Raw genomic sequence first — 26,018 nt, 5'->3', positions numbered from 1 at the left:
TGACTGCCCACCCTCCTGGCCCTTGCCATGCATGACTACACAGATCTCCACCAGAGCCCTCCGCTCACTCTTGGAAATGTCACTGGGGTCCCAGCTCTGAGGAGACAAGAGCTGAACTCAGGCTGCCTTTTCTCACCAGTTCCCTGTCCTGCTGAGGCCACAGCACCTCCCAGGACCTGCCCAACATCCCGACCTGCACAGGGAGGGTCATGCCAGACATTCCTCCCTAGGCACATCCCCAGGGATATATGGATGACACCTCCAGCTCCTGGGGGCTGGTGTCACATGTGTCTGACACACAGACTCAGAGATGGAAGAATGCCAACCAGGCTTGGCATGGAGTGTGGAACACCACGCAGGTCAGGCCAGGGTCCGGGCCTTGTGATCTTGGGCAAGTCCATCTAATGCTAGGCTGTTTTCAGGTGTGCACCTTGAAGGGGCAGCAATGAGAGGAGATCCAGGTGCTGCCTTCCACCTTCCAAAGGTCCAGGCTGCTCTCAAACTAGGTGCTTTTCAAACCAATCAGTAAATGGATCAGAGTAGCACACTGGAAATGAAGCCTATGCTGCCTCTGAAATCCTAGGTGGTCCACCAGGCTGCTGTGCTCTTTTGTGTGTGTGTGTGTGTGTGTGTGTGTTGGGGTGGGGGGGTGCAGATACAGCATCTTATTCTTCACCTTAGAAGGGATAGCTTCGCATGCCCACAAGATAGACTTCTAGTAATTTCTCTAAGATGAAAGGTCCCTGAATTTTTGTTGGATTTATTTCCCACCTTCTGACACGTGACTGCACTATCAAAATGCCTAGATGAGCTGTACTTCTTGATCACTGGGTCCAATCAGCCTAGTACCATCAATGGGATGGGCCAGTGTGACGGCTTCTGGAAGGAAAAGGAGATGAAGCTTCTGTCTAAATGACAACCTAAGTCTGGAGGTCTGATATACCTCTGAGATAGTTTTCTCTCCTTGCCGACTGAAAGCTAACTGCCCTGATGGTCTTTACTCACAGGAAGAGAACAAAGAGCATTTTCCTGACCAATAGTTACACACTGGGTGCTTGGGGATCAAGTGATGAAGCCCCATGTGCAGCAGGAACTGCAATTTGAGACACTCTGATTACATTGACAATCATGCACTGTCATCTCCAAGATTCGTCCATTTTCTAAGTAGGCTAAATGAGTGACTTCAATAAGGGTATGTGGAAATCACCACCCCTCCTTCTTTCAAATCCTTGGTGTCACCAGGCATTACTGCTTTCAATGTATACTTTGAGGGAGTTCTAGAGGCTTGTACTTGACCTGCCACACAGCATGAATTCCTTGCCGGCACAGTTCCCTGTGCCTAGCAAGGAGGAAGCTGAGAGCTCTGCGTCCCTGACAACTCAGCCCTGTGGGCTCTGACACTGAAGGAGTGGCACTGCGGACACTTGGTCAGCATGGGGGTTGCTGCTCCTGATACCAAGACCCGGTCCTCGTCCCTGAGGTCAAACCACAAAACACAATGACAAGATTTTGAGGAAAGGAAAGAATCGTTTATTGACTTGCTAGCAAATGAGGGAGTGGTAGCCTCCTGCCTTGAAGAACCATCATCCTCCTGACACACAAGCGGTCAGGGCTTTTCGAAGGGAAATGGTAGGAGAGAGGCTGGGGTGCCGACACATGAAGTAGCAGCTTGCAAGGGTCCAGGCAGACATTCCTGCACCGATTCACTGGCTTTTGGTTTTTCTTTTCTGCTCCTCCTCAATCCCCTGGGACAGGATGCTTGGGGTTGAACAAAATCAACTTTCAGCTTTAACTCTGACCCTCAGACTAAGAAAATCTGGAGAACAAGAAGAAATTGCCACCCCATCCACCTCTGCCCATTAGTGGACAAAGTTTCTGGGGCTGCTTGAGTTCACTTTCCAGTGAATGTTAGTGTTCTGTTTTGAACAAAGATTTCGCTCCTCTTTTCCTCTACTACAAATTCATTTATTACTGTTACATTCCCTCCTCCACGGTCTTAACAGGTGTCGCAAAACAGATCATGAAATGCCTTGAGGGAGGGTTTCTGACTTTATTTCCCGAAGATAGCCACAACTTGAAAAACACAGCTCTAAGCGTTTCTTGGAATATCAGTGCTGGCTGACAAGACAGGAACTGCCATCTGCGGTTCAGATTTCCAGTGGACTTGGCTTATGTGTTCAAATTCTGCAAATGTTGCTGTTAGAATCAGCAAGGGACTGTCTCCTTGCAACTGCCTGGAGCTGACAGCCTTGCATTTAATACTCAGATGCAGAATTTTCTCAAGAGCCCCTCCCCCACTTCTAGCACATGAACAAGTTGGGGAAATGAGAAGAGGGGACCCACAGAGGCCTTTATGTCCAGAACTACTGCCCAACTCCCTCCACAGAGGCCTCAGGAGCTGAGGGGGCAGTGCTTGCAAGCCCAGGGCCTCCACTTTGCCTTCCAGGCTGCTCCCCCTGCTGATGCTATGCTTGTTACCACTTTTGGAAACCTACAAGAAGAACACAAGAGCAACTTGGGCCTCACTGAGGTTTCGGTTCAGTGAACAGGTGAGGCTACAGCTCCTAGGAGTCAGCCTCATTCTCGACCCCTTCTTCGCCCCACCCCTCACTGCCGGTAAGGCCTGCGCCTGCACCTCATTGCAAGCCACGGTGGGGCTGCGGGTGAATGGTGGGCTCCCTGGGTCGGGTTGGAGCGTAGGGGCCGCATCTCCTGCTGGCTCCCAGCCCGCGCGGGTGCTGCCCATCCTCCCGACTTGTGCCATGATCTCCCTCCAGCCTCCTTCCTCCCTTCAGTGGGTTAGTCTGGTAGGGCGGCCATAATGAAGGACCACAAACCGCACGGTGAGGGCACCCTAATCAACAGAAATGGAAGGTCTCCCAGTCCTGGAGGCTAGAAGCTCAGAATAAGGTGTCAGCAGGATTAGTTCTGAGGGCCAAGGGGGCATCTGTGCCAGTTGCTTTGACTTGTAGAATCCTGGGGTTTTTTATGCGGGTCTGCACGTCATTTTACCAGTCATGTTGCATTAGAGGTCAACCCTAAACCAGTGTGACTTCATCTTAATCACATCTGCAAGGGCCTTATTTCCCAATAAGGTCCTGGTGGTTAAACTCCAATATATCTTTTCAGGGTGACATAATTCAATCCATAACAATCAGCAAGCTTAGGCTGGGGAGGAGAGCATGGAGAGCAGATCTGTTCCTTGTCTCTGCAGCTGTTGCCAAGTCGTGATCCTAGCCAGGGGAGCTTCTCACCTGGGCAGTGATTGGAAATGGTAAAATGCTATTCGTATAGATACATACATGTTACTAGGGGCTAGGCACTGTTTTAGGTAACAATTAATACATACAGAGCGTTTAGAATAGGACTAGATAAGTGTTCTCTATTAACACATTTAAACTGCAAAACAACCCTAGAAGTAGGTACAATTATTATCTCTGGTGCACAGACAGGGCAGGTTATTTACCTCAGGTCCCACAGCTAATAAGTGGTAGAACTGGAATTAGAACCCAGGCAGCCTGGCTCCGGAGCCTGACTCATAACCACCACATTCCAATGATGTGAGAGGTGCTGCGGTGGGCAATCATGTCAAAGGCTGGTGGAGTTACAGAGTCTGAAGAGGGCCCATTGGATTTATCAACAGGAAGTCATGGGTGGTGGAAAGAAACTAGCTTCAGTGACATGCGTGACTGTTGAGCACCTGCAAAGTGGTCAGTGTGTATAGCAATGTGCCATAACTAAAATACAAGGAATAATACCTTAATAAGTAAATAAACTACATGGGATTTCAAAGACTTTGTACAAAAAAAATGTAAAATGTTCCATCAATTATTGTATATTAATGCTGAATTGACATTTTGAATATATTGGGTAAATGAAATACATTATGAAAATTAAGTGCAATTGTATAGTCACTCTTTTAAACCATAGCTACTAGAATAGTTTAAATTACATATGCAGCTTGCAATATATTTCTGTTTCTAGTACTGGCCTAGAAGGTCACATTGGAGGAAAAGGGAGTAGTGGATAAAACTAGAGAGAGGTCCAGGTGACATCAAAGAACAAAGAGGGAGCAAGGGAGAAAGCACGCTGGTGGAGGGTAGTTGTAATGAGAATCGGACCCTAAGGCCGTAGAATTTCAGGAGGGGGGCAGTTCTTGGCAATGACAAAGTCCACGTGTGGCCTAGGAATCAGTCCTGGAAGTAGGAGGCAGAGATATTGCAATGAGAGGTGAGGGGGCACCTGAGAGATCATTAGGTGGCATTAACAGGGTCAGAGGAGACACTAATCTAGTTCAGGGCCTCTCAACCTCAGCCTTGTTGACAGTTAAACCGACTGGGGAATGCTTTGTGATGGGGGCGGGGCTTGGTGCAGGGCTTGTCCTGGGCTTTGTAGGTTGTTTAGCATCTCCAGCCTCTGAGCACTAGATGCCGGCAGTACACCCCTGCCCCCAATTGTAACTAAAACTGTCTCCAGACATAAATGTCCTGTGGGGGCGTGGGCTGGGGGCGTGGGCTGGGGGAGGGTTCTGGCAGTGGGGGAAGGTGGGAGCGGTACAAAATTGCCCCTGGTTGAGAACCACCGGTCTAGCTGGATGCTCTGAGCTTCAAAATAAGGTAGAAAAAGAATAGTCTTTAGGTGAGGGTAACAGGGTAGGAATTGCAGACATCACCTCTCAGCGTGGCCTATGTGGTGTGCAGTGAGCAGGTAGGAACTGAGCCAGGTTTCTCTCCTGGGAGCCATGTAGAGACAATAAGTATTTCAAAATATTAAACTAATATGATGCCCAGTGACCTTTGAATCTTGAGGTTAATTTTCCTAAATTGCCAATGAGATAATAGTTTCCGTTATTTCAATAGTTTTAATTCTAGGACTTGATAGAGAAAAAGGATTGTCTTGATTTTCTAAGTTATTCCTTATGTATCAAGTGAGTTAGGTCTTAACGTAGTTTCACTAGAAGCTGTGTATACAGAAATGAAGAACTTTATTTGGGCAGGTTCACCCAGGCGCAAAACCGCTCTGCTTCGGAAACATTGATGAAAAGGCCAAGTGAGTCAGGCCTGAGAGTCTGTTCCACTCAGCGTCAGCTGGGGCCGTCCGAAGCCTTGGCGCCGGATCCCCCGGGGGGCTTTCTCCTGTGTATCTGGCACTTGTGCTGGGAAGACACAGCAGTTGGAGCTGGAACTGGTGGGGCTCTGCAGGCAGCCCTCTCAATGTGAGTGACTGCTTTGAAACCCCATCCTACTCCCCACTTCCCTACAGTGGTTGGAGCTACTCTATTTTTATACTTCTGGTGGGTAACATTGTTTTTAAAGGTATGTAGTTTTGAGATATGTATTAATAAAATTCACCCATTTTCAAGTGCACTCTTCAAACTTCAATGAGTTTTGGCAAATGTATAGCTATTTAACAATGATTAAAATATAGAATATTTCCATTACTCCAAAAAATTCCCTCATGTCCTTTTCAGTCAGGTGACCACCAATGTGCTTTGTCACTATAGTTTTATCTTTTCTAGAATTTCACATAAATGGAATCATACAGTATATCATTTGTTGCGTCTGGTTTCTTTCATTTAGTATGGTTTTGAAATTCTGTATCATGTTTATCAATAGTTGGTTCCTTTTTCTTAATTTCCATGTCCTTTTGCTCAATCTCCGTATCCATAGTTTGCTTGCATATGAATATCACATACAATGTTTTCCCATTCACCAGCTGATGGAGCTTTGGGTTTCCAGTTTTTGACTAACATGACTAAGACCATAATGAGTGTCTTTGTATACAATCTGTGGGGCAGGATTTCTCTTCTCCTGGATACTTAGGAATGGCATTGCTGGGTCTTACCTTGGCATTTTGTATTTTTTAACACGTAAACCCCTAGGTACTTACTAGACAATGAGAGTGAGCCCAAATTTCTGTTTCCTGCTCCCACACACAAGCTCACCAGCAAGAGAATTAGCTGTAACTCTCCACATAAGCCTTGGTGCCTCTCCTGCTGAAATCGTTGGAGTGTTTTCATTTAGCAAAATTCACATTGTAACGTACAATTACACAGATTTCCGTTTTTTTTATTTTGAATTGGCAGACCTGACAATTCTTTTAGTCTTAAATTCACTTTCTATTTCACTGGAATAAAACCTTTTGGAACTCTTTTAGATAAATTTGTAAGTGTTAATCTGAATCCTTGCAAGCTTGAAAACATTATTTTTCCCTCAAACTTGAATATCTTGGGGCATAGAAATCTAGCTTTACAATCTATTTTCTCACAGAATTGTGAAGATCTCTGGTGTGGCAGCTGGTCTGGCTCCTGGATGTCTCCTGCTTGTACCCACTGGGGTGGCACAGCCCTGCTGCTCCATGCCTGAGTGCCCTACCACCCCCTGCAGTGTTAAATATTCCTTTACAAAAGTTACCTTATCATAAAAACCTTAAGAAAGCCCTCCCTCTTCTAAGGAAAAATCTATTTACATTTCCTTCTAATATACTTCAGTTTTACTATTTATTCTACCTGGAATTTGTTTTTCCAAATGGTGTAGATGGAAATTTGTTCTCCGAATGGGTGGCTGACTCACAGCCATTCTTTACTATTTTGAAATGTAAAGTTTATCATTTACTAAGCTCCCATATAGTCTTAATGTTACATTGATCTGTGTCAATGAAAAGCTTATTACTTAGTAAATTAGAAACACAAGTTACAGAACCATACTGAAGTATGGCACCATTTTATCCAATGAAGCAAAAAGAAATCTACAAAGTACAGATATGTGTGTTTGTGTGTGTGTATTTTTGTTAAATATACAGAAAGGAATTTGGAAGGTTACCATACTAATAAATTACATTTAAGAAGGGTAATGGGATTTTTCTCAAGATGGTGGCATGAGTAGGGTGGCAGAAATCTCCTCCCAAAACCATATATATTTTGGAAAATACAGCAAATACAACCATCCCTAAAAGAGAGACCAGAAGATACAGTACATGAGCCAGACTACATCTACATCTGTGAGAACTCAGCATCTCACGAAAAGGGTAAGATACAAAGCTGTGACCTGGTGGGACCTGAGCACACCCCCAACCCCAGCTCACTGGCAGGAGGAAAAGAGTCAGAGCGGGGAGGGAGTGGAAGCACAGGAATGCCAAATAACCAGCCCTAGTGATCTGCACCAGGAGCACAGACACACATTGCATGGTGTACTGGATATTAGAAATGGAAAAGTAACATCTGAGACTGCGACTGTGAACAGGTTCCCACAGCCCACTGCCCTGGGACAAAAGAAAAGTGGGCACTTTAAAAGTCTTAAAGGGACAAGGGTTTAACAGGTGGATAAAATCGTCCTGGAACACTCAGCCCAGCAGGCTGGGAATTTTAAGGAACTTCAGGCACCCTAACCCCATGGTGGCAATGCAGCACTGCTCTGAAGCCCCTCATGGTGATAAGCAGCCTGCCATTCATTCCTTCCCCTGACCCCCACCGGCACTGCAAGCAAACCAGCTGACCCACCATTGCTGCGGACCAGCCGGGGAGCAGCCCCACCCACAGCAACCATACAGAGTCTTCTCCCAGCGTGCAGCTAACTGGCCCAGCCCAGAGGCTGTCCCCAGTGTTCAGCTGCCCGGCACAGGCAGAGGAAGCTGGCGCTAAGTCCGGAAGGCACGAAGAGGTGCTGTTCTCACAGGAGAACACACGCCACGCACCTGTGACCCACACAGTGCCCTAGGCTATCCTGAGGGCCACCCCACCCATGGCAGCTCAGGGGATCAACCCAGAGACTGCTCCCTGTGTGCGGGTAACTGGCACAGGCAGTGGGGAGGGCAAGGAGATCAGCAAGCAGGAAGGGACTCTGTTCTCCCAGCTGACACACATGCCACTTGCTGGCAAAACTTCTATCGACATGAAAAGGCAGAAGAACCTGGTCCAGTCCAAAATCACTCAAACAATGCCAGAAAGAGAGCCTGGTGAGATAGATATAACCAATCTTCCTGGGAAAGAATTCAAAATAAAAGTCATAACCCAAAGGGAACCCTCCTACACAGCTGGTGGGAATGGAAATTAGTTCAACCATTGTGGAAAGCAGTACGGAGGCTCCTCAGAATGCTCAAAATAGAAATACCATTTGACCCAGGAATTCTACTCCTAGGAATTTACCCTAAGAATGCAGTTTGAAAAAGACAGATGCACTCCTATGTTTATTGCAGCACTACTTACAACAGCCAAGAAATGGAAGCAACCTAAGTATCCACCAGTAGATGAATGGATAAAGAAGATGTGGTGCATATACACAATGGAATATTATTCAGCTATAAGAAGAAAACAAATTCTACCATTTCCAACAACATGGATGGAGCTAGAGGGTATTATGCTCAGTGAAATAAGCCAGGTGGAGAAAGACAAGTACCAAATGATTTTATTCATCTAAGAACAAAGAAAAAACTGAAGGAACAAAACAGCAGCAGACTCACAGAACCCAAGGATGGACTAACAGTTACCAAAGGGAAAGGGACTGGGGAGGATGGGTGGGAAGGGAGGGGTAAGGGGGGAAAAGGGGCATTACGAGATTAGCACACATAATGTAGTGGGGGGACACAGGAAAGGCAGTACAACACAGAAAGGACAAGCAGTGATTCAATAGCATCTTAGCACGCTGATGGACAGTGACTATAATGGGGTGTGTGGGGCGGACTCGATGATGGGGGAAGTCTAGTAACCATAATGTTGCTCATGTACTTGTACATTAATGATACCAAAATTAAAAAAAAAAAGATGCTTGGACGTGAGCAGAGCTAGCCTCAGAGGGGAGGGAGGAGCACTCTAGGAAGGACTGGTGCAGCAGGACCCAGGCGGGGGGTGGGGGGTGGGGAAGGCATGATTCCGAGACCTTAGCTCATGTCCCTCTCTGCTGGCATACCCATGGGATGCGGTTCAGACCACAACATGCCTCCACCTGGGGATGGCCACACCTAGCACTCCTGTAGGACGCAGTGGTCAGGTCCTGGGCCAGGCTGCCACACCAACCAGAGGCTCTCCGACCCCCTAGAACCCAAGCGTGCGCCATCACCCGCCCGCTCATCCTACAGACATTCACAGAGCCTTGGTTGCTGGAAGGAGGATGCAGAGCTGAAGAGAAGGCCCTGAGCCCCCTTGCGCAGCGGGAGAACAGTGTATGCGGGGGTGGCACCTGCGGCTGGGTTTTGAAGGGTGAGGGTGTGGGAAGGGGGGCAGTGACCCCAGGGAAAGGGAGAGTAGGAGGTACTCCAGGCAGAGAAGAGCCCACGAGCAGGGCAGAGGGCCAGGGGTCTGAGGCTGGAAGGCTCGATGGGTCTCCATGACACTCGGGGGGCAGCAGTGACTCAGGGTCAGGAGGCCCCATATTACCCCTGCAGTCTGTCCCAGTCAGACGCACAAAAGTACCCAATCAGATACAGAGGCAGCAAAAAGAACAGGGAGGGGGTTGGGGGTGGGGAAGCCAGAGGCTGAAGGCCTGAGGGGCTGCTGGGAAGGGGCGGGGAGGCCTGGTGGGGTGCAGCCTTGTGGCTGGAGACGCCTCCGGGGTAAGAATGCATGGTGGCCTAGAAAATCATAAATGAGGTGGGAAAGGCTTGGAGCTGCCTGAGACCAGCTGCCTGCAAGACACAGGGGGTCCAGGAGGGGGAGCTGTGGGAGAGGGAGACACAGAGAGACAGCTCCGGGAGCGGCCTCCTGACTCCTGTGGGCGCCATGGCCCCCAGACCCCCAACCACACTGCTGCCAGGTAAAGGCGTGCTGCAGTCAGCTCCAGGCGCTCAGAGTCTCCAGAGGGCCAGGGCCTGCCACCAGGAGTGTGGCCCCAGGGGCAAGGTTCCGCAGGACGCCATCTGTGGGGACTAGGGGGACAGGCCCAGCTCCGGCCACACACGTGTCAGTGGAGCTGCTAAATACGGACGTCAGGGTATACTTTCTACAAAAGCCACTCTTCCCCACGGGGTAGGGAAGTCAGGCAAGAGAAACTGCTGAGGCCACCAGCTGGGAAAAGAGAGGGAGCACAGGTAGCAAAGACCATGTGACTGGAGACTGGTTGGGCGAGGGACATGCTAAGATGCAGCCCAACCCCAAGGTTCCACATGCAAGACCCACCCAGGCGAGGCCTCCCTGCTCCAGAGGAGCCCACTAGAGAGCACAGGGTGGACACAGTGGGCACTGTGTAAATCTGCCTGTAAAATCCTAAACTGGTTCTGGGAGGAGACACACAACTGGTTGTGGTGCTGGCTTCTGGGAGGGCTACTGGGAGGGTCAGGGAACAGAGGCTGGAGGAGACAGACTTTTCACTCTAGCTATCCTTTTGTAGTTTTTGAAAGTTTCTTTACCAGGTGTCTGAATTACCTATGCAAACAGAAGATGAACCAACTCTACAAAATAAAGGATTAAAAGACCTTTTTAAATTGCAAAGCGAACGGAGTTTTAAACACACATCGTCAGTCACTCTTGCAGGGATGGAATACACAATGAAATGTAAATGTTCATTAATACCTCACAAAAATATCCACATATTATACATCACATACAAAAAAAAAAAGGCACCCCCATCTTTACCACAGCATTCTGAGTCCTCTGCCTTGGCTCTGGCCTTGCTTTGATGACAAAACTCATTCAGTAATAATAATAATAATAATAATAATAATAATAACAACAACAACAATGCTACTTGGTAAGTTTTCACCTTGTGCTATACCATGCTTTGCCTCCATCGTTGCATCGAAGCCTTCTGACTTCCTCATTTTCCAGGTGAGGAAAATAGTTAACTCCGAGACCATGTTTGCTGGGCCCCCAAGCTGGGTCGAGGTGGGTAGGCCTGGCCCGGCAGGGAAGGCTGCTATGGATTCGTGGCGTCCCCTGGAGGTCCTGCGGGAAGTGTGGCAAAGAACCTAATGAGCCTTTGGATTTCTTTTGAGGATAGGCAACAAGGGAGGCAATCCAGGATCTGTGGACTCCCACTTTGCTCCCCACTATTCTCGGAGAGCCCTGGCAGGGGACAGGACCCTGGCTTAGGAGGTGGCGGTGGGGGTGACACAGACCTAACCCGAAAGGTCAGAGGGGGACACAGACCTGCCCGGAGGATCTACGAGGAGAGGCACTGTCCGACAAGCGCATTCCTGAGGCTTTCTCTGGGAGCTAAGGCCCTATATTTAAGCAAACAAGCAAAGAGGCAAAAACACGCTGATGGGCACAGAAAAACCAACGCCAAAATGTCTCGGAGGCCAGGAGGGGGCGGAGCCTAGAGGGCGAGACCGGCAGCCACAGAGTGACAGTTACTGGTCACATTCCCTTAGGTGCCCGCCCCAGAACCTCCCAGCCATGGGTGGGCCACTCCTCCAGACTTAGCACGCTCATTGGCTGAACGAGGGCAGGAGAGCTCTCATTGGCTAAATTCCCTCACCAGCTCTTTGGGGCGGTCCTCAGAAGGACAAAACGTACGGAGGGGGCGGGGCTTTTTGCTGTGGGTGTGCGTTGTGGAGTGGTCATGTCCGGCCCTTTAGGCCAAGCGTGAGAACTGTGGTCTGGCCGGGTAGTGCTGGGGCGGAGGTGGGGGCACACTGGGCCCGGCCCCAACACCCTCGTTCTTGCATGCCCCGCTTTCCAACATCGAATCCAAGTGGGGCGGGCGGTGTCGCGAGCATGATGTCATCGCGAGGCGTCCCGCGCGTCTGGAGGGAGCTCTGACCTCTCGGCGTGGAAAGCTGCGCGGAGATGCTGCAGCTAGTTCGGGCAGGGGCGCGGGGCTGACTGCGGCAGCCCGGCTGCCGGGTGAGGCCGGGGTCTGGGCGCGGGGTCGGAGGACAAAGGCCGGAGGGACCGGGGGTTGTCTCTTACTCCCGCCCACCGTTTACAGAGCCTGAACGCACTGGCGGAAGAGGCGGTGCAGCCGGCGGAGAAGCCAGAGCCGGTGATGGGCGCGCGTGAGGTTGCCAGGGTCGCCCAGTAGGGCAGGCGACGGGGAATTATGACCCTTGACCTCCCAATCGCTTTAGTTCCCCAGGCGCCTGTGCTGCGCAGGTGCGAGCTCCCGGTATCCCCGCACCGGCATCCGGTACAATCCTGGATAGAGTCCCTGCGGGGCTACGAGCAAGAGCGAGTGGGTCTAGCCGAGCTGCACCCCGAAGTTTTCTCTACAGCGCCCAGGTGAGAGGAAGCTGAAAAGAGGAACTGGGTGGCCGAGGAACGGAGGGGTGGGTGGTAGGAATCAGGATGAACTGGGCTCCAGCCTCAGTTTCTCCACCTGTCAAAAGAGGATGATGGTCTTTGCGGAGTTCTGTGAGGTTGAGAGCTGAGAGGTAACATCCTGTAGGTGTTAAGCACGCAGAACTGTGGAGCCAGAGTAGCTGGATTCAAATTCTGCCTTCCTCCGTTTGCCCCACGGTGTCTCCATTCTTGTCAAAACTCAAGAGATTAAATGAGTTAATTCTGGCACATAAGAAGTTCTATAGAAATGTTGATTATCGTTACTGTTAATGGTTTTTGCAAAAATGACCACCAACGATGAAGTCCTTCTATATGCCTGGCACAGCCTATTTGCCTTTGAGTTAACTAGATCCTCATAGCAACCCTAGGAAGGGGTTCTGCTATCCTTACTTTGTGTATAAGGAAACTGAGCACAGACAGCTTAAGAAATTTGCCCGAGGTTACACAGCTTGCAAGCTTTAGAGCCAGGATCTCAAACTTCTGTGGGCTAACTCCCAGGACCGGGTTATCACTTGCCAACTGTGTATAACACTTTGATACTTAGTTTATCATTATTACTATTATTTGTACGGTTTTCCCCCTGCCTTTGCAGAGTCCCAGTCTAGTAGAGGGTGCCAAAAAAAGTTCCAAACACAGTGTATTTTGTTTATTCTGTAAATACTTACAAGGCACCTGTCATGTGCCAGGTTCCATTCGAGGTGTTGGGCATACAGCATTGAGGTCACTGATGTTGCTTACAGTCTAGAGCAGGAGTCAGCAAACTCTATAAAGGGCCAGAAAGAAAGTATTTTAGGCTTTGCAGGCTATAACATCTCCATGGCAATTACTCGCGTCTGCCCGTGTAGTGCAAAAGCAGCCACATACAATTTGTAAGTGAATGAGCATGGCTGTGTTCCAGTAAAATATGTTTACAAAAACAGGCAGCTGGCCAGATTTGGCCTGCTAGACAGCTTGCCAACGCCTGGCAGCCGTGTCCAGTGTAGCCACATAATGTGAGCCACATGTGTTCATTTACATTTTTCTAAGCCACGTTTTTGTTTTTTAAGTAGAAAGAAACAAGTGAGATTGATTTCAGTAATATATTTTGTTTAATCTGATGTATCTGAAATGCTGTTGACTTTAACATGTGGCCAGTGTCTGCTGTAGGGGACAGCACAGGGATAGGGAGGTAAAACCAGGAGGAAGTTTGCAACCAGCGAGTTGTAATGCTAGGGAAGAAGTAAGGTACTGTGAGAAGGAGGAAGGGGCCTCTCTCTGAGATATTTGGCCTGAGACCTGCAGGCTGAGAAGGAACAAGCGAGGGGAACAGTGTTTCAGGCAGAGGGAACAGTGAGCACAAATGTATGGAGGCTGGAGCCCGTTTCACAGAATGGAAATGGAGTGGGGCTGGAGGTGGTATGAGATGGGGTCAGAGAGGGGCAGGGGCAGGGCACACAGGGCCCTGGAATTGGACGGAAGGAGCACGAGTTTTGATCTTTTGGAGTGTGGAGAGCTTAAGTGGATGTGGGCCTCATGTTGCCTTCTTCCTCCACAGGCTGAATATCCTGCACCAGGTTGCCGTCTGGCAGAAGAACTTCAAGAGAATTGTGAGTGCCCCAGGGGGGTTAGGTGGGAGTACAGAGGCCGAGCAAGCCCCTCAGTGTGTCTTCTCCAGATGGCTGGGCGTATTCTCCTGAACTATTGGCTAACGAGTCACTTGCCAGGCATTTCCTGAACAACCATCCTGCACTGGGCATTGTGCTAGCAGACAAGATTCCTGCCCTTACCAAGTTCACCATCTAGTTGGGGAAGTGAACGTGAATCAAGTAGTCACTCGTGGAGATGTATAATCAGGGAAGTTGTCCCAGAGAAAGGGGCATTTAACCACAGGTGTGCAATAGGCACTAATTAGGTAAAGGGGGCAGAGGGCCTGGGGTGGAGGTAGTGAGAACAGCACATGCAGAGGACTGGGGCAGGGACCAGGAGGAGCCCAGTGTGGCCATAGAGGTCAGCAGTGGTGAGGAGTTTGGATTTTAGGCCAAGAGCATGGAAGAGGTCATTACCGATCAGGGCTTCTCTGCCTTCCCTCTGCCCCCCTCAGAAGTCCATCCAGTTATTTGTATGGTTTGCCCCCTGCCTTTGCGGAGTCCCAGTCTAGTAGAGGGTGCCAAAAAAAGTTACAAACACAATGTATTTTGTTTATTCTGTAAATACTTACAAGGCACCTATCATGTGCCAGGTTCCATTCGAGGTGTTGGGCATACAGCACTGAGGTCACTATCCCTGCTCACATCCTCCCTGGCTCCCCATCACCCGAGGAATGAAGTAGGAGTGAAATAAACCTGCCATCAGAAGCCCCCAGCCCCGCACCTCTTCCTGATTCTAGCTACGACTCTCCCCTCAACTCCCCTTCCTCTCAGATGCAGCCACACTAAAATCATTTGAAAAATAGCCCTCACTGCGTGCCAGGTACACAGCCCCTGCCTTTAAGGCCAGCTTTTGGAGGGGAGGAAGAAATACTTGATTTATTTCTCCTTCCCTCCCTCCCTCCCAGAATGCTCTGGCTTGTTCAGCAGAGCCCCCGTCTTTGTGCCCCACATCGGGCCCCGTAGTGGCAGGCCCAGTCTGCCCAGCTCACTGCTGTATTCCTGGGCCTGGTGCCTTTGGGCCACAGTGCCATCGGCCTCATGCACCTGACCCTCTCCTCACTTTGTGTCCACAGAGCTATGCCAAGACCAAGACTAGGGCCGAGGTGCAGGGTGGTGGCCGGAAGCCCTAGCTGCAGAAAGGTAGTGGGCGTGCGAGACATGGCAGCATCCGCTCCCCGATCTGGTGAGGAGGTAAGTGAGACAGTGCAGGTAGGGGGCTCCGCATTAATGGAGGTCTTGGTGTCTGTTCACACACACCCAGTGAGAAGTCTTGTGAGCCCCATTCCCTCCACCTTGGCAGGGGTGGTAGGACTCAGACCCACGCACCTCCCCGCCCATGTGGGTCAGATCTGGGAGCCTCCACTCCCCCACCCCTGCTCTAGTCTTGGCCTCTCCTGTCAGACTGTGGCCACAGCCCCTGTGGCCCTCCCTCCCATCTCACCTCTCCTGGGCCCCACTTCCCACAGCGCCCGGAGGGATCTTCCTAAACTTCTCTGTTCCTGTCGTCTTTGCATGAAGTCTGAGCTCTTTACTTGGCATTCCAGGGTGCAGATCCTCTCCCCTTTGTCCCCTCCACACCCTCTCTGACCAGACAGAGCTCGCCCAGTCATCTGCCATTTGCCTGACCAACTCCCATCGCCTCTCTGATGTGTTTGGGCCATGCCTCCTCCTCGACCTCCCTTGGGTCCCCCTGCCCCTGCACCCCCTTGTGCTGTCCCACACCGCCGTGATTACCTCAGCAGTCAAGCCTCTGAATACGAATGGTTTGAGGGCCAGGATCCTGTCCATTTTGTTCCCTGCTCTACTCCCAGGGCCCCACAGGGAGTGGACACATGGGTAGATGGCCCTCACACAGGGTTTCAGTGGCTGAGGAAACAGGCCCAGTGAGTGAAGTCACCTGTCCCAGGTGATGTCTGATCCAGCCTTCCCTCTCCATCCATACCAAGGCCCTGCCCTCTTTGCTGGAATTCAGTGTGTCTGCTGGCAGCTTGTGCACACAATCACTGGAGCAAATTTCTGACCTCCCAGCCCAGCCCCTCACCTGTGCACACCTCTGTCCCCTCAGGAGGCGTTGCCCATGGCCTCCGGGGCCCCACGAGCTACTACATGCTGCCCATGAAAGTGCGGGTGCAGGGGCTCAAGGTGGTGCTGACTGTCAAGCTGGCCCAGGTACAGCCCCCATCATGCCTGGCGCTGCCGGGGTCCTTGGGGAGGAGGCTGGGCAGCAATCAGGGGCTCACACCATCCTCCCCGCCCCCCAGGACAACCTGCACATCGTGGACTCCCTGGAGCTGCCGACCGCAGACCCCCAGTACCTGACAGAACTGGCCCACTACCGCCACTGGGGGGACTCCGTGCTCCTCGTGGACCTGTGAGGGTGCAGGGTAGAGCTGGGTGGGGGCCGAGCTCCGTCCACTGCAGGACTCACCTCCTGGTCTCCTTTTCAGAGCACATGAGGACATGCCTCAGAATGTTGTGGCCGCCACCTCCAAACTCAAGACCTTCACCCTGGTCCCAGCTGTGGGTGAGCAGAGGGCCCCCAGGTCCCCAGAGAGCACACAGGCCTGTTCACATCCTTCGCCATGCCAGCTCCTGCTCAGGGTGCTCTCCCCTCCTCACTGCATGTCTCCAGACACACGGGGGTCACACAGGCATGAGATCGCCGGCCTTGCAGTGGCTCAGGCCCCAGACACCCTCCGCTCTGTTAGCTCACCCTTCTTTAGGTCCAGTCTTTAACACATCCAGAACCGGCCACTTCTCACCACCTGGCCCTACCTAGTCTCCTACCAGGGCCAGTACAGTGGCCGTTGTCCTGGGTGCTGCGCCTGCTCTCACTCAGGGTCTTCCCCACCACCGCCACCACTAGCGGCAGGTCCCATCCTTGCCCCCCAGTCTGTCCTCCCCTCAGCAGCCACCAGGGGGCGCCTGTGAGCGCCTGCATCTGGGCCCTGTCTGCCCACAGGCCCTGCAGGACCTGCCCCTGGCTCACTGACCACAGACACACAGCCGCCTCAGCACATTGTGCTCATTCACCTGCTCTGCTGATGCTCTGTGGGTGGGAGGTGGCAGTGACTGTGGGAGGCTCTGGGTGGCGAGTTGGGAGCTGTTGTCTCTGTCATCCAGGGTCTTGCTTGCAGGGAGTGGCTGAGCTGGCATTTGAACCCAGTCTGCAGGGCTCATGACCCACCCCCGACCACAGTCTCTGTGTAAGGGGGGGGTGCTTCCCAAGGAGGGAAAGGGCCTCCAGACACAGGATCGCCTTACCCTCCCTGACTGTACCCGCCCGAATGCCCGCCTGCCAGGCCTGAATGTGCAGAGCATGCTGAAGCACTAGACGCTGGTCCTGACCCTGCAGACCGTGGCCTTCCTGGAGGAGAAGCTAATCTGGCAAGACTCACGTTACACCCCCCTCTACCCCTTCCGCCTGCCCTACTGCGACCTCCCCTGAGCTCTCACCCTCGCACCCCAGGGCCCATCAGCCGCCCACCTTCCTGCACTGTTCATGCCAGTTGCCTGCTGCAAGCCAGGCCAAGCCCCTGGCAGGCTTGGGCCTCGGTGCTGTTTTTAGAAGAGGCCCAGACTCACCTTTTGTGGGCAAGTCAGACCCCAGGCATGTGCAGTGGAATGCCTGTGTACGCCACTGTCTCTGGGGCCTCACTCCTGGGCCTCCCCGCTCCCGGGCATTCACCCCTGGGTGGGATTTGTGGTCCTGTTGGTTGTGGTCCTTTGGTCCAGGAGTGCAGGCGTGATTCCACAAGTAGGTATGAGGTGCAAAACTGCGCTCGTCACGGTAATCGCCCCTAAGTACAGTCAGGATCCACGTGGCAAATAAGTGAGCAAATAAATGTATTCTTAAAAACACCCAACCGCTATCCTGATTCTTGTGTCAGCCAATGTCATTTTCCCCCCACGTTAATGTTTGTTAACAGTTGTCACACAGACTATGCAACAGTGTGGTCAGTTTCCTTGGTCAGCCAGAACCGTTGCCCCACTGACCCCCCATTAGCAGGGCTGCCCTTCACTGGAAACATGTGGAATGCCTCTCTGGGGAGTGCCTTCAGAGCTTGCAACATATTCTTTAGAAATCCTTGAACAGAAACTTCAATTCTTAAGGCACCAGATTTGACTAAAAAAACCCCAGCCACTTGGAGCCAGTAAGGAGGGGTGAACTGGCAGGCGGGAAAATGCTGCTTGGGCTGAAGCCAAGCCATCCTGTACCTCTCCCTGCACCTCTCACCAGCCCCTTGGGGACACCAAGACCTAGAGGACCACCCCCCTGGTATCCTGACAGCACCCAGACTAGTCTACACAGTTGTAACTAGGAGGAACAGGGCTCAGCGGTACACATCAGAGCTATCAGGAAACGGTGGGGCCGGCCCCTGCTCTTGCAGATTTTCCAAAGAAATGCACCCAGAAAAGTCTGATGTCCAGAGTATGCTTTCAAATAATTGGGGCTGGGTGGGGGTAGCATGTGTGCCGTCTGCTCAAGCTGCCTTAACTGCCACAGGCTGGGTGGTTTAGCTCCAGAAACACTTGGTTCTAGAAGCCAGAAATCGAAGACCAAAGTGGCAGGGCTGGCCCTCCTGAGGCTGAGGAAGGTCTGTCCCAGGCCTCTCCCTGGACTCCCAGTGGTTTGCCGGCAGCCCTCAGCTTTCCTGGGCTTAGACGCAGATCACCCTCATCTCTGCCTCCACCTTCATGGGGTATCTGTGTGTCCAAATTCCCTCTTTTTATAAAGACGCCAGTCATGTTGGGTCAGGGCCACCTTAATGACCTCACCCTAACTTGACCTCAGTTTCCAAATTGGGTCACATTTGCAGGTACCAGGGGTTAGGTTTTTAGGGTGTGTGTGTGTGTGTGTGTGTGTGTGTGTGTGTGTGTGTGTGTGTGTGTGTGTGTGTGTGTGTGTGTGTGTGTGTGTGTGTGTGTGTGTGTGTGTGTGTGTGTGTGTGTGTGTGTGTGTGTGTGTGTGTGTGTGTGTGTGTGTGTGTGTGTGTGTGTGTGTGTGTGTGTGTGTGTGTGTTGGGGGAGGAGAAGAAACGTGTGTGTTGGGGGGAGGAGGAGGATAAACAGGTGTGTGTGTGTTGGGGGGAGAAGGAGGAGAAACAGGTGTGTGGGGGGGGGAGGAGGAGGAGAAACAGGTGAACCCAACACAGGGTGTAAGGGGGAGAGAGAAGATCAGCGCTTAGAACTGGAAGCCAGCACCTGTGCTTTAATCAGATCCACCCTCTGCTGTTGTCCTGGTTAAATTCTCTCAAATAAAAAGCCTTTTTCAAAAAAGAGATGAGTGAAGACATTTCTTCAGCAGAGCCATTGCTACCTGTAAGTCCCCATCCAGCCTCTTGGGACATGGGAGCCCAGAAAGGGAGGGGACTTCACAGCCTTTCAGAAGTGTCCCTGAAGGCAGGCCACCCAGGACTCAAGCTGGCTCTGGTTTAAGAGAGCTAGAATGAGCCGAGAGGGCTCAGATCTGACTCCCAGGACACCCAGAGGGTGAGAGGCAGGCAGCTGGGATGGTGCATCCAGGGTGTGTGCTTCTTGATAGTTGGCTTGGAGGCCCACCGGGTAGGGGGGCTCCCCTCAGCCGCAGCCCAGATCAAAGGCGCCCCCACCCCAACAAAGGGGTCTCTAGGAAAGAGCTTCCAAGCCCCAGAACACACACCAGATTCACAGGGGTGCCACTTTAACACACACTGCTAGGTCATCAAAGAGGGTAAAGCCACCAGCCAAGGAGGACCTGCCCTGGGCCCTCCTACCTGCACCTGTGCAGAACGAACCCAACGGGCTGATGAGAGGGGGCGGGTGGGGGCAGCCAGGATGAAGGTCAGCAGCAGAGCCACCAGGCCCCTTCCCACGGAAGCCTCCAGCCTGGGGAGGCTCCCATTCAACAGCAGTTCAGGTTCAGAGAGATCCCTGGTATCTCATTTTGCAAGGGGAGAGAGATTGTCAGTATTTCTTGACTCTGAGGCTAATGGTCTTATAGATGTAGAACCAAACTCTGCCTTGGCCTCATCTGAGATTGTGTCCAAGGCCTCTCAGTATTTATTTAGTGCCTAGAAAACAGGCCAAAGTGACCCACTTTCCACAGAAAAGTTCAGGATTTAAAAGTACGTAACACATGAAGTATGCTGAGCGTTCTTAATGATGAGAGCCAAAGGCACTATCACCATGGCACTATTCTACTAGATGCACATTTTCAGATTCTCTGCACCCTGGGAGTTACCATGCTGATAATACAGATTAATATCAAGTGTGGTGGAGAAAAATCCCACCCGCCCAAGCGATTCCACTCAGATGGAATCCCACACATTCAAAGAGCATTTATTAAGCTACCCCTGTAAACAGTAGCTTGAGGATTATCTGTCCTATTACACGTTGAGAATGAGTTACATCTTTCTGTATATGTTCCAAGGGGTAGAGAAACCATGTGGCCTTCCTATGTCTGATAACCTTGTCCCCATGGAACAGATGACTGCTGTCACTTGAAAGTATATTTAGCTTCTCCTTTCAGCACTCCTCTCTTTAAACCTGTTTTTCCGTTTCCCTACACCGTTTATTCCATCCCTGGAGTACTTAATTTTCCTTCTTTTGCTCTTCCAACACAGCTTCACCTTAAAGTCCAGACCATCTAGAATTTTTTTAAGGCATTCAAGATCATATGAGATAATGAAGTACTCCTTTCAGGCATTAATCCCATCCATTTACTGTTAACGCTACTGCTTCTCAGTCCCCTCCCTACCTCCCTCTCTCTTCAGCCCTCCCTTTCTATATTCATGTTGCCTCCACCTTCAGCTCTCCCCAAGTCACTGCCCCACATTTTCCTCAGGCTCTCTAATCCCCACGGCAGTCTCCATCCCCGCGGCAGGTTTTTCCAAAGAATCTCCACCTCCCCCAACTCTCCATCATCCCTACCCTCGGTGACGCCCTCTCATTTTGCTGCGGTCCCTCACTCTCCCCAACCTCGGATTCCACCCCTACCCCCATCACGGCCCTACACAGTTTAGGGAACGCAGCTCACACTCTCCCTCGATCCCCCAAACTTGTCTCTTCCCCTTAAGACAACCTCCAGTACCCACCTCCCCCATTCCCGGACCGCGCTAGGTCTCCCTGCACCTTCAGAGACTCTTGCCTTCTCCCTTCAGAGTTTTAGACACTCTCACCGCTCGGCGCGCTCCTTGCCCGCGTCCACCCGCTGGGCACCCCGTGCCCTCCCCGGGGCCCACAGCGCCCCTCCGGGAGCGGCCCTCCAACCTGCCTCCGCGCCTCCCGCAGCCCCTGCAGCCTCTGGCCCAGCTCCCGCCTGTAACTCTGCGCCGCCTCCACGTTCTCGCGAGCCTCCTGCAGCAACACCTCGGGCTCCAGCTCCATCGCCCTCTCCGGCCACTCGGCCGGCGGCTGCGGGCGCGGTTCCCGACTGTCCCGGGCACCGCCGAGCGGCCACGCGCAGGCGGAAACACCGCCCCGCCCCTCTGCAGCCTTGATTGACAGTCGCGCCCCGGCGCCACGCGCAACCTTCGTCCGGGTCTCAGCGCCGCCCGCCTCACAGGCCCACCTGGCCTCCGCTGGGCTCCCACGCAGCTCCTGGGCAGCGATGCTCACTCAGGGAAGGATTAATAACTACACCTACATCTTATGTCATTCAATACCAGTCCTTCTTGGATCTCCATTTCACAGAGCAGGGAACGGAGGGACAGAGAGGGGAATCAACTCCCAGACAGTCGGCATTCGAACCCAGATGATTCTTAAACCGTCATTGTCCTACCTCCGTAGCAAAGGAGCAACTGTTTTAGGAGGTTGTTGTGAAGCACCAGCTCAGCGGGATCCCACAAGGGCCCCGCCTCGCAGAAGCTCCTAGTCTACTGAGGCAGCCAAGACAGGCCTAAGCAATGAACAGCTGTATGTACAGCAATCCTGGCAGAGACGAGTGTTAGCAAACTTTTTCTCTGAAGGTCAGGTAGTAAGAATTTGGAGCTTGGAGGGCCATAGGGTTTCTGTTACACTATAGTAAGTAAATGGACGTGACCCTGTGCAAGTAAAATTTTACGGCACAGATTTGAATTTCACATAATTTTCACATGTCGCGAAATATTCTTTGTATCTTTTTTCATCTCTGAAAAGGTAAAAACCATTCTTCATTCGGGGGCCATACAAAAATATGCTGCCTTTCTCATTCTGGGGGGAGGTAACACATCAGTCTGGCTTTGTCAGGATCCCAGGTATTTAAAGCATAGGAAGTTTAATACAGGGAATTGGTTACACAGGTGACAGAAGAGTTGACAGACCACACAGGGTCCAACAGTAAAAAGCTGCAGGCAACTCAGAGGTTCCAGCAGTGAAAAGCTGCCACCCTCCTTAGGGTTTTAGGGTCATGGGGAAATGATGGTGCTACCAGAGCCCCAATGTGGAGAACCTCAGGTACGATACTCCAGTGGGAACCATACTGAGAACTGCCCTGCAGGAACAGAATCCATGGAGAGATGGTGCTAGAGCTGGAGGTGCTTCCAGAAGTTCAGTGAAAGAGGGACAGAAATACCCAGCTTCTCTCTGCTCCAGTCTTCTGCCAGTGAATCCCATTGACAGAGATCACTTGGAAGCCAAAGAGCAAAGGATCCTGGGGGATGTAGTTCCCTGCAGTGATCAGCACAATAGATGACATTGGAGTGGACATCTGAGGACAGACAAGCAAAAGGTCCACCAAGGTAGCAGTGAGGGAACAGAAAGGGCATTTAAAAGAGGGACCAATTGACATGATCCATGTGCAAAGAGAGATATGAAGCAAAGGTGTTTGACAAAGGAAGAACTCCGTCTGAGCTGATGCTCAGCCTGCCGGGTTTGACCGACAGCCTAGGATTAGCAGTGTCTTTCCAGGGAGATGGAGAGAAAGCACACCTCCGGGGAAGGAAACAGCCCAAAGAAAACTGTCATAGGAAAACACCTGCACCTGCAGGTAAACTGTACCCAGGGCATGGCTATTTGAAGAAAGGTTTGTTAACAGGTACTGGTTACCTCTGTAGGATGTTGAGGAAGGGAGGGCTGCCAGAGCTGTGAAAAAGACCAGTTTCAGGACTGCAGTTGGGGGTGGTACGGTCTGGATCCTGTTATGTTCACTGTAGCTTGGAATGGAAAGGGCTTGCAAAATCTTCACAAGACCTCCCCAGGTCCCAGAACATCCAGAGGGAAGGGCGTGCTGTGCAGATCCTGCCCCTTCCTCCCTCCAGGAATTGGATATCTGCAACTTACGTACAGAAGCTCTCCTGGACAGCCTGAGGGCTTCAGGTCCATCCAGTGGGAGTCAGGCTATAGACAACAACTTCCCTGTTTGCCTTCAAAGCCAGAGAGGCAATGTTGATTCTGTGCTAGAGATGAAATATGTATTTGCTTGCTGCTGACAGCACAGGAGGGGGAGAAACACCTGCTGCTTTCTTTCCTGTTACCTTTGGTTGCTATTTGTTACTCCAGGTCTGGCACCTGCCTTTTGCTGCCCACCAGGGTGACTGTATCCTTGGGCAACCTTCTATTCTGGCTCCTCACTGGGTTCATCCAATGGGAGGCACCAGCTGGAGTCTGGGAGTGGAGGAGAGAGACCTGCAGGCATTTATTCCCCACTCCTTCTCAAGTGGTTCCCTACCTGAGGGTAAGGCAGTAGCTGCCCACAGGTGCTCATCTCTGGCTGCTTCACCATGCCTTACTGGTCCTCCCAGCTCCACCCAAGCCTCTGTAGCCAATGCTTCCAGTCAACTTTCTCAGCAAACCTTTGAAGTGGGCCATTCATTCCCTGCCAGGACCATAATGGATCCAGCATCCCGAGGATGCCTGCAGTGACAAAACCTCTACCAGCTGGAGATGATAGAAACCCTATATGTTGTCAGCAGTGAGGACCTTGGATATCGTTAGGTCTAACTTCATCATTTTGCAGGTGAGGGAACCAAAGCCCACATAGCAGCTGAGCTGTGGCTAGATGAGAACAGACTCTCAAACCCTAGTATTTTCTACAATGTTACACCAATTTTTTACCTTAAGTCAAAATATCTTTTTTCCATATCCAGTTACCTCTTGCAAAACAAACAAAAAAAACCTGTTTCATGATAGCAGCACTGGCTTACATGACACAGAGATTCAATAAGCTGTATTAAGCATAACATGCACTGCAGATAACAGTAATTTACATTACATATATCACCTTGTTTATGCTGACACAGAATAAAACATTCCCTTTCTATATTCCACATCTGTGGAGTCAACCCTTCTTGCCAGTGAAATTTAAAAGAGCATCTAGTATTATAAATTGTAACCATCTGCTGGGAACACAAAATGGTGAGATCTTGACCAGACCCGGCACGTGCCAGCCATCAGCAGCCTGGTTCTTGCAGTGAAGTCTAGAGATTTCTTTCCCATCTTTATCAAAATGAACATCTGTGATGAACTTGGTCTGCCTGGTTCCTCAGGGCTCCCTAAACTATCCTCTCACCCCAGGAATGATCTCCAGGAAGGTATAAGGTGATCGTGTGTCTTTGGCCACCAATGATTAGATCAAGAGATAGGAGGTACCTGCCTCAAGTCAATCAACCAGATTCTCTTTCCCCGGGATTTGGACATAGGAGAGAAAGACTGCAAAGGCTATAAAACCATGGGGCCAGAAAACTCCAGAGCCGTGGGTGGCTCTTTTACGTCAGGTATTCTGGAGAATGGATAAATCAGACCCACAAGACCAGAGTGGTAACCTGGTCACTGTTAGAAAGGACTTGATCTCCTTTCTGCCTGGGGATCATGGTCCACATCCTGTAGCAAAATACTTTCTACTTTCATTTTGCTTGAAGCATAAATTAGTTCCTGCTATATAAAAAAAATGCCCCTTTTTCACACACCACAAAGAATTTCTAATCAACTATGACAAGAAAGCTTCCTTGGGAGACAAACTCACTTTAGGGCTGAAATCAGAGTCAGAATCTGTCATGTGGGTTGGAGCACCACTGATGTGCCGGGATCCTTAGGCCTGACCTTCATGAGTTGGCTCAGAAAAATCCCATGTCACCCAGATAAAGGGAGAGTTTCCTTCAAAAAAATTTCAGATTTTGCCATAAGGATGGAGATGCAGATTGCTTAAGGAGCCACTTATCCAGGGCCTACTACATGCCACCTACTTCCGGCAAGGTGCATGATTCAATTCCCAGAAAATTTAGGAGGTTGGTGTCTTTGCTTCCTACCACCCCTTGCAGATGAGAAAATGAGAGTGAGAGGTTAAGAAGTCTGAAGCAAGATAAAATACAAGTGTGTGCTAGAGGCTCGACTTGGAGGCAGAACGCTCTACACACAGGGTGCTGATCCATTGACAGGCCTCCTCCCTTGAGGAACTGCCCCGATCATTCCCTTAGTTTCAGCCTCACCCACTTCTCTGGGCTGACATCAGACCTACCAGAATTTCTGCTAGATGCAGAGAGTCCTTAGCACTCGGCCAGCCCAGTGGTTCTCCAGTCTTACTGTGGTCAGAGCCTCCTGAAGGGCTTATCAAAGCCCAGATTGTTGGATTCTACTTTCAAGGCATCTGATTCACTAGGCCTGGGGTGGGGCCTGATATTAGCATTTTCTAATAAGTTCTGTGTGATGTTGATGCTGCTGGGGACAACAGTTTTAGAAACTGGTCCAACTCTTTCATTTGACAGGTGAAGACGCTGGGGCTCAAGAGGGGAAAGCCACCTTCCCAAGGCCACACAGCAAGTAATGGAATCTTATAGCTCCTGTACCATCTTTAATTCTTCATCCTGCTCATGTACCTTTCAGGGTGACCATAAAGGTAAAGCTAAGTATAGCAGGTGATTTTTTTTCAGTTGCTCTAGGAAAGAAGGATTCAGGATGCAGTTTAGAGGTAAAGGCTAGAAGTTTGGTTTCCTAACTCTTGGGACTATGTTCACTTTCTTGGTGTCATGATGAGAATCCTGAGTTGTGTCAGGGACTCTTGTATCTCTGAATAGTAGGACAGGCATCTCCTTCCATAAGACCATTCTTCACCTAAATTAGGAAGTTCTGCCAGTTACCAGCCATGAGTGATGAGGCCAATTTATTCATCTCCATGACCTTCTCCATCTTTCTGTGAGAAAGGAGGACTCACAACTCCCTCAGACTGGTAGTGAGCACAAATGATGCTACACAGAGTAGCCACTAGAGCCCTTGAGAGGTCCTCC

General features: G+C 50.9%; 1 protein-coding gene and 2 long non-coding RNA genes across 6 annotated transcripts; 1 reads left to right on the top strand and 2 right to left on the bottom strand.

The window, feature by feature from the left end:
* Window positions 1-1,327: 1,327 nt before the first annotated feature.
* On the bottom strand, window positions 1,328-11,252 carry LOC118973249 (uncharacterized). 3 transcript variants are annotated; one of them, XR_005062493.2, is made up of 3 exons: window positions 11,078-11,250; window positions 10,692-10,873; window positions 1,328-3,254 (listed from the first exon to the last, which is right to left on the bottom strand). It is a non-coding gene; the product is annotated as an uncharacterized lncRNA (long non-coding RNA). The 3 variants fall into 3 exon arrangements; XR_005062492.2 differs by having other exon boundaries at window positions 1,491-1,758; window positions 11,078-11,249; XR_005062494.2 differs by lacking the exon at window positions 1,328-3,254 and adding an exon at window positions 5,008-5,155 and having other exon boundaries at window positions 11,078-11,252.
* A 243-nt stretch (window positions 11,253-11,495) lies between these two features.
* On the top strand, window positions 11,496-17,699 carry LOC108384515 (large ribosomal subunit protein uL4m-like). Its single transcript, XM_073235073.1, is given in 8 exon segments — window positions 11,496-11,776; window positions 11,862-12,151; window positions 13,746-13,797; window positions 14,913-15,030; window positions 15,905-16,008; window positions 16,101-16,210; window positions 16,287-16,363; window positions 17,142-17,699. Coding segments are annotated over 7 exon segments (786 nt in total). The 5' UTR covers window positions 11,496-11,776; window positions 11,862-11,972; the 3' UTR covers window positions 17,288-17,699.
* On the bottom strand, window positions 12,109-21,278 carry LOC140849067 (uncharacterized). Of its 2 annotated transcripts, none has more exons than XR_012130560.1 (3): window positions 21,091-21,278; window positions 12,877-12,974; window positions 12,109-12,248 (listed from the first exon to the last, which is right to left on the bottom strand). It is a non-coding gene; the product is annotated as an uncharacterized lncRNA (long non-coding RNA). The 2 variants fall into 2 exon arrangements; XR_012130559.1 differs by having other exon boundaries at window positions 21,095-21,278.
* Window positions 21,279-26,018: the final 4,740 nt, after the last annotated feature.

This window comes from Manis javanica, chromosome 4, assembly GCF_040802235.1.
Source record: "Manis javanica isolate MJ-LG chromosome 4, MJ_LKY, whole genome shotgun sequence".
Taxonomy (NCBI): domain Eukaryota; kingdom Metazoa; phylum Chordata; class Mammalia; order Pholidota; family Manidae; genus Manis; species Manis javanica.
The sequence above is the reverse complement of the archived record's forward strand: the minus strand, read 5'-3'. Positions and strand labels throughout refer to the sequence as shown.